This window comes from Pterocles gutturalis, unplaced genomic scaffold, assembly GCF_000699245.1.
Source record: "Pterocles gutturalis isolate BGI_N339 unplaced genomic scaffold, ASM69924v1 scaffold13580, whole genome shotgun sequence".
Classification (NCBI taxonomy): Eukaryota; Metazoa; Chordata; class Aves; order Pterocliformes; family Pteroclidae; genus Pterocles; species Pterocles gutturalis.
Genome location: NW_010138428.1, coordinates 39,023 through 46,781, shown reverse-complemented (window position 1 = coordinate 46,781; position 7,759 = coordinate 39,023). Strand labels below are relative to the sequence as shown.

The following is a 7,759-nucleotide window of genomic DNA, read 5'->3' as shown; positions in this document are numbered from 1 at the left end:
CCTACTGAAAACTTAGAGCAAGAGGAAACACTAGCAAAAAATATTCCTGTGTTTAGGAAAAAACAGAATTATTTCCCATTAGCCCCTGTTTTTGGACATGTGTTCTGTAGCCTCTTTTTTTCTGAAATTCTACTGTTTCTGTCATAAGTCATGTGCCTGCTCTTCTGTTTCAGTGCTTGTCCTGTAGACTTTTCCTTTACATACTTTTTACTTGTTCATGGATAGCAGTGGTTGTTCGTTAGTGGTTCAGGAGTCTTGTACTGGGACTAGTGCACTGCTTATACAGATACACCTTTGAAAAACCAACAATGCATTAAAATGTGCTTAGAGACTTGAAAACTCGCATTTTTCACTGAAGAATGTTCCATAAGCAACTGCAAATGAGGGGCGTTAGCTTCATGTACCCCAATAACTTTCTCAGACTACTCATGGTTGATAGAGTCCATGTTTTAGGAAGTGCTGTGATAACTGTCATAGGAATCAGATAAATATGATAATTTACTTTTAATCACTTATTTCTTTCAACAGATGAGACTCAGACTAACCTTGCCAAACATCTGTTGAAGACTATCTGTACAGACATTACAAATCTTATTTTCAACTTCCTAGCATCTGATTCAATGATGACAACAGAAAATTATTCTACCATCACAAGTGAGGTACACAGATGACAGCTCCTTTTAACAGTCTCAAGTAGATCAGTGATAATTAATATTTAATTATCTTCTGTTTAAATATACCTACAGCTAATGCTACTTAATATAACAGTTTATTCCCATTCTTGTCTCATGCAGGTCCGAACCAAGATTTTAGGTAAATTGCCAGAAGACAGCAAAGGTCCTTTAACTAAACTGCATACTTCTCTGAATGGCAAGGTAAAGTGATCAAGAATCAGTTCAGATTTTCCATTCTGCTGATACAATGCTAATAAACAGCTGACATACATAGTGTAGCACATAAATGCTGCTGCTGTGAAGGATGAAGGCAAAATAATATTTTGAATTCGTGTCAGTGAGAGTAAGTATATTTTCATATCTGTGAATTTTAAGAGGCAAAAAGGTGGTCTTACATTTTGATACTGATAGTCACCTAGCTCTTTGCTTCCAGATGGAATCTACTGTTATCTTTTATGTGCAGGTGAGAAAAGTAAAAGCTGAGGAAGAATCTGCAGTTAAAAGTTGTTGATGTTTCTTGTATTTTGTTCCTGAAGTTCCTGATTGTTCTCCCATGTATTTCTTAACTAGTAAAATCCTGGATATTTAAACAAAACGCTTCAGGTTATGGCAGTGTAAGTACAAGGAAAGTAATTGATTAATACTTTTATGCAAAAAGCCATCCTGGTATGTTTCTTAAGAAAAAAAATCTGTAAGTAATTGTAGAACATGTATTCCTTTTTTAGTTCCATTTTTAAGACTAATGGATTATAGTTTGTTTTAGTATTTACATATATGAACTATTGGAGGAGGAACAAAGTTAATTTCTACTAAATATTTTTTCTTTTTTTACATAGTTTATTCCAAATGTATTCATAGTCATCTGTTTGTTTGATTGTGAACAATAATTAACCTTTTTTATAATCTGCTAACACAGATGAAACATTTGTGTTATTTTTTAATAGAGTATAGAAGACTTTCTTTCATGCCTTGATTCTGCAGTGGATATTTGTGGTATAATGGTGAAAAAAGGAGACAAAAAGAAGGAAAGGTACCTTAATTTTATCTATTCTATGCACAGTATGTGAAATATAGTTCTGTTGCTGCACAAATATCAGATGGTTAGTTTGGTAGCAGTCACACAGAATGTGTAAGAGGCAGTCTTTCTTTCCAAACTGTTTAACTGGAAAATACAAAGCCAAGCAGTCCTAATTCCAAGGGAGAAGGAGGAGGGGAGAGTTCATATTTAGCTATTTTGCTTGACTGACTGCATACTGCAACATATCGGTTTGTAAGTTCTCTAGCAGACTTTTCAAAATCTGTGCTAGGTTTTGGTTTTTTTAAATCTGGAATTTCATGTAAAGAACTGGTCAGTCAGAGGAGAAAATTAAAATTAATTGAAGTTAGGTGTGTTAGAGTCTATTATGAACTACTATAAGACAGAACAAGAATTTTATATAATGTATTTCTGTTCCTTAGGCAAGTCCTATTTCAGCATAAACAAGCTCTGATTGAACAGCTGAAAGTCACAGAAGATCCAGCTCTTGTTCTGCACCTGACATCAGTACTGCTATTTCAGTTTTCAACCTCCTGTATGCTTCATGCACCAGGAAGATCAGTACCACAGATCATTAATTTCCTAAGTGGCAAGATCCCAGAGGTATTTTCTTTCTAGCTTTTTAAGGGGAAAGTACCTTTTTTCTATGACAGAACGTAGAAGTTGTGCCTTATCCTATTCTGCTGCATAAGACTGGCAGCTTTGTGTTTCATGTCTAATCATTACTTTATGTACAGAATATACGATTTCTCTGATCTGTATTGTATTTCAAACTTACTATTTCAAGGGTAAGTCTTTTTTTCTACTAAAATTGAAAATCAGTCTGTTACAGTACTGTAGCTTTTGCCTTTATCCATAGGGACAGCTATGTATTGGGGGATGTTATAATTCGTATAACTGAAAATTTTTACACTCTCTTTCCTCCCAGCTTTGCTTTTTAAATGGTTGGTTTTTAAACTTTTCTAATTAAGGTTTAAAGATATACCTCTTCAAAAGTAAAAATATTGAAATTCTATATTCTAAACTACCAAAACTGATGATGTTTACTAACTGCATTGCTGTCCTGTTTCAGTCGTTAATTGTCCTGTTCTTGCAGCATGGGTGCACGTTCTTTTTTCTGGCTCTTTGAATATCTCACAGAATTTAGGTCGCAAAATACCTTGATGGAAATATATTTATGTATCACTAACCCTCTTTACACAAGAATGGGAGAATGCATTTTTTAAAAATCTTTATTTAAAGGTCTGTGTAAGTTCCCTGTAACATTGACATTCCTTTGTTTTCTTCTGTTTTTTCCCCTCAGGATCAGCATTCTCTGTTAGTCAAATACCAGGGATTAGTAGTGAAACAGCTGATCAGCCAGACAAAGAAAACAGAACAGGGAATCGGTGATACAACAGATAACCTGGTAGAGGAAGAAGGAGCAGATACTATTGGAAAAGAGCTCCAGGAAATCACTACCTCTATCAAAGAGCTTGTTCTCAGACCTAGGAAATCTTCTGTAACAGAGGAATAAAGTTATTGTTCAGTGCATCCACACCCATGATACAGTCAGAATTTATTTTTTTTATCCTGAAGGGAAGAATAGCAGAAAATGCTTTACAAACTTTAAAATTTGGCTTCTAACAATTGCAAATCAAAGCCAGGGTACACGGTTGTTCGGTGATGGTAGCAAATAATAGAGTTTTACTACAGTGTACGTGTAACACACATTAAATGTAGATGTGACAGAGTACAGTTGTGGATGCTTTGGGCATGAAATTAGTGGGTGTTAGTTGGCACCTCAATGTGAGGCCTTAAGAAATGGTTATTCTTCAATTAACAGTGTATTCTGTTCCATACACACACAGGCTTACAGTTTTACTTCTCTGATTTGTATTTATAGTGATCTAAGGATTGCATATAACTGTATATAAGCCTGTATATCTTAATTTCAAAGAGTAGTTTTGAAATATATACCTAATAGTATACCAATGAAACACCATCGTTATTTTTTTATATCATTAGTGGATGTTTTCAGCTTTTGTTCACTGGACTGCAACGGTAAAAACATTGAGTACGAGTTTATATTGTTGAACTTAAGAGAAGTGACCCAGTACTAATGTGAGTTTCGAAATGTACTGAAAGCTTATGAAAATCAGCACACTCCTGATATTCATGTTTTCTGTTAATGTCCATAATAGCAGTTCATTTAACACATCGTTGGGACAGAGGAGGTGATCCCCTTTTGCAGTGGTATTTTGGGAGTGGATAAATACTGTTACGCCTGCCATTGTTTCCATGTTATATGTTCATTCAGCAGGCTTGTTGAGTTCTTAGTCCAGTTCCCGTAGCAATTAGAAGCACTTGCTTGCGTTCTGTCAGCTGCTTGAGAGAACTTCTGGTATTCTGTTTATCCTGAGTTTCTTGAAAAGTATTCTGTTTATGATCTTTCTACATAAACTGTAGACCAAAATGTTGGTTAAAGTGTTTCCCTCAAGTTTTTTTACCAGCCTTATTTTTACATGAGCAGTACTTTATGTCTTCAGGAAAGTGGAAAAATGTATAAAATGAAGTTCTGCCACTGTTAATGACGTAATTCTTGTATGTCAAATATACTTCTAACTTATTTTTAAGAGAATTTAATTTTTAAACTGGAAATATGTTAGTTGTATTACTTCAGTAATAGTCATTGATTTCATGTGTGTAATTTTAGATTTTTGCCTAAAATTAAGTTTGAGTAGTAAGACAAGAAATAGAGCTCTTTTCACTAAAAATGTCATTCACTCATTCTTGCCAAAGTTCTTTCAAGCTGAAAGAAAGAAAATTCTGTGCAAGCCCTACTCTGTTCAGATATTTCTGTTTTCCAAAAGTTCACATGTTCTATAAGCTTGATCATAAATATAGCCAAACCTGAAATTACAATAAATTAAAGTTGAAGAGGCCAAGTATGGAAACTCAGTAATAGATTAACCAAGGTTAAGTTAACTTTGGTGAAGTAAAAAATTGAATTTTATACATATATAAAAGACAGTAATGCTTAGCAATGTTCACATCGCTGCTGCTCTTTACCAAATGTAAGGTGAAACAGTTTGCCAGTTGTAAGGCAGAAGCAAAAGGTACTTGTTTTCTTGACGGGAGGCTATCGTAGCTGGCAGTAAAGGACAGTGAGGAGTAAGAGATGAAAAATATTTAGGCCCTTTAACTTTGTTTGAGAAATAGAGGTTGCGTACAGGGAATAGGTTTGATTTCTTGTTATTTAGCCAGAATAATTATTAAGTTCCTATACTGAATGTAAAAAATTTTATATGATATTGAGCTATTTTGTAAATAATATGCCATATGACCTTCTTTATGCAAATATGAAATTATTTTAATAACATTAAATGATGAAGTATTTAAAATACATTCTGTTGACTTAGACAATTGGTGATCATCTTGCAACTTACAGCTTTCAAACACAATTGGAAATATGCACCATTTGATTAACATGCCATTCTGAGTGTCCCTCTAGTTTTCGTTGATTCTGTTTTATGCTGGAATAATGAGCTTATTATAAAATTGACTATATAATGTGTTAGACATGCTGTACTGTAGCCAATGTTCTAAGACTGATAAAATATATTCTTCAAAGTAGATATGAGGGGAAACACCAAAATTCATAGAGATCTTCTGGCTACTAGCAAAATTCAAGGAGTCACTGGTTGGAAAACCTTCCCAGATATTTTTGTTGTCTCTTAGATGTAGAAAATCATTGTTTAGGTTATGAAATAGAAGTATTTTGAAAGAGAAAGACAAGGAGTATCCACAATTTCCTGAATATTTTGTTAATTCATGGGTTTTTTCTCTCCCGAGGAGGAACATATGTAGGGGGAAGAATAATCTTGTCTTAGAAGTCAGAGGTTCCATTCACAAAGCAAAACTGCCCTTTGGAATACTAGGAAAATGAAAGGCAGTAGGAAGTATACAAATCAATGCTTTTACTTTGGTTTTCAGTATTTGGTGTCGGCCTCTCATGCCCTTCACCTGTGGTATTTAAACACCACCATTATATTTTTATACACTCATAAAGCTAACATGTATATATGCATATACATACACAGCTATTTATAAACATGCATCTCATAGCCTCATTTGCTGCTGCTCTCAGCAAATTGGAAGGGAGGCATTAGCCATGGGTGGAATAATACCGTTCTCAGCAACAGCCTTGCCTTTTGCTATTTTTGAGTGGCCAAATGTGACTTTTGTAGATGGTGATTTGCAGGTCTGCTGGAAATAAGCAAACTGTTTTTCTGTTAGAACTTGCAGCCTTCTTTCGAATTCCCTTGTTTTGCAGCTTCTTTAAAAAAAAAAAAATAAATGACACAAGTTTCTAAGTAGTAGCACTGGGATTTGTTGCCTGTGTGAATCCGTACAGCTTGTTCAGATAAAACTAGAGTCCTGTTCTCTCTGTAGTAGGCTCATGGGTAGGCTACTCATGCAGTAGTTGCTCCTTGAATTTGTTTTCTAAAAAGTAACAGTTACATTTTCCTTAGGTGAGGAAAATGGAAATTTCTACAAAACTAGGTAGATTTGGGGAGTTTTTTAATAAGTTCAGTACCCTTGCAGAAGACTCTACTGGGTCAGATGGAAGGTCTGTGTAGCCCAGCATTGTTTCTCCAGCAGAGGCCAAAGTGGATGCCTAGGGAGGAGTATAAGAACAAGGCATGTAGTGATTTCTCCCGAGTGCTTTTTGAGCCTCCAAATATGTGCTACTCAAACTTTTTGAACGATGATTGTATTTTAAACATAAAAAATTGTAGTTATCTGAAGCTTTTGCATAAACAGGATACTTGTGAGAGCAGAATTCCTTTCTCTGCTGACCCAAGTAACAGAGCATGTTCAGTAAATGCCAAAGATGTTTTCTCAGGAAAACAAGTTGGGGTTTTTTTTAGTTGGTTTTTTTTAAAGGAATTGTTAGAGAATGACATATCTTTTTTTTTTTTTAATTAAAAAAAAAAACAATTGGAATTGGGAAGAGCAACTTGAGTAGTTTAAAGAGAAACACCATTTGGTCGATAAAATTCCCAAATCCTCAATATGAAGAGGAAGCTAGGTCAGGATAGGTCATGTGTGGGGACAGATTAAATAAGCTGGTTTCTATTTCAGGAAGTTGAGGAAGAGATGTGAGAGCTATAGGAGGCATCATCTACCTGCTACTCTGAAGAAGCAGCAGAATTTTTGTTGACATATTCAGTTGTACTTAGTTTGTTGCTGTTGGCAAAAACTCTTGATTGTTTTAAATGCTTTTGTGGGCATGGCTTGTGTCAACATAGTTATGATCTCAAATTTACAGGTAGACAGATTTGAGGATAGTCTTTGAAGTCTAAGGAAAGTGATATGCTAGAGGAGGTACTTCTCATCCTTTCTGGGAAGAACATTTTGCATTAGAAGTATTTCTAAGTGTCGTTAGCTCTTTTGACAGATCTGTTTGGATAATGCTTCTGTCTTGCTCTAATTTGTAACCTTCAAAAAGTACTTGATCAAGAACTGTACTTTCATTTTTCTCTTTCTGGAAGTAAAGGCGAGAGGAAGCTATACATTATTCTCATTCTGGACTCAAATTCACACCTATCTTGTCCTCTCTCTTCTCAGTCTTCTCAATGTTTGGTATAAATAAAGCTTATAGCTCATATAAAAATAGGAGAAAATAAGTCAATCTTGTTTAAGTACCTGACAAAATAAGTGACAGCAGAGGTTTAATAAACCAGTCAGCTGCAAATAGGGATGGTCAGTTCTTGGCAATAATAATCAGAGGATCAGTCTTAATTGCAAGACACTCCCTAGACACAGATAACCTCCAGAACATGTCTAGATTTGGCAACTTTACCAAAGTCTTCAGATAACATAATACATCTTTAAACCATTTAAATATTTCCTCCTTTCTTCTATCTGTGCTATAAAACAGCTCCCACACACTTGACATTATGGACTAAATGGTTCAGATCTATTGGCTCTTGTTTGTGGAAAAAGCTGCCTGGGGGTCAGTCATGGTTCACACCACAAGCAGCCGTCCTTTTTTTCACTCGGC

At 35.0% G+C, this 7,759-nt stretch overlaps 1 protein-coding gene across 1 annotated transcript in view; it reads left to right on the top strand.

Annotated features, from left to right (window-relative positions):
* The window catches only part of UFL1 (UFM1-specific ligase 1), a gene marked incomplete at its 5' end in the record, with an annotated part of 21,573 nt that extends 18,312 nt beyond the window's left edge, over window positions 1-3,261 (top strand). The window contains 5 exons of the mRNA XM_010083008.1: window positions 529-659; window positions 795-875; window positions 1,619-1,704; window positions 2,133-2,313; window positions 3,014-3,261. Of these exons, the coding sequence (XP_010081310.1) occupies window positions 529-659; window positions 795-875; window positions 1,619-1,704; window positions 2,133-2,313; window positions 3,014-3,226 (692 nt within the window). The remainder of the gene's footprint in view (window positions 1-528; window positions 660-794; window positions 876-1,618; window positions 1,705-2,132; window positions 2,314-3,013) is intronic.
* Between the last annotated feature and the right edge of the window lie 4,498 nt (window positions 3,262-7,759).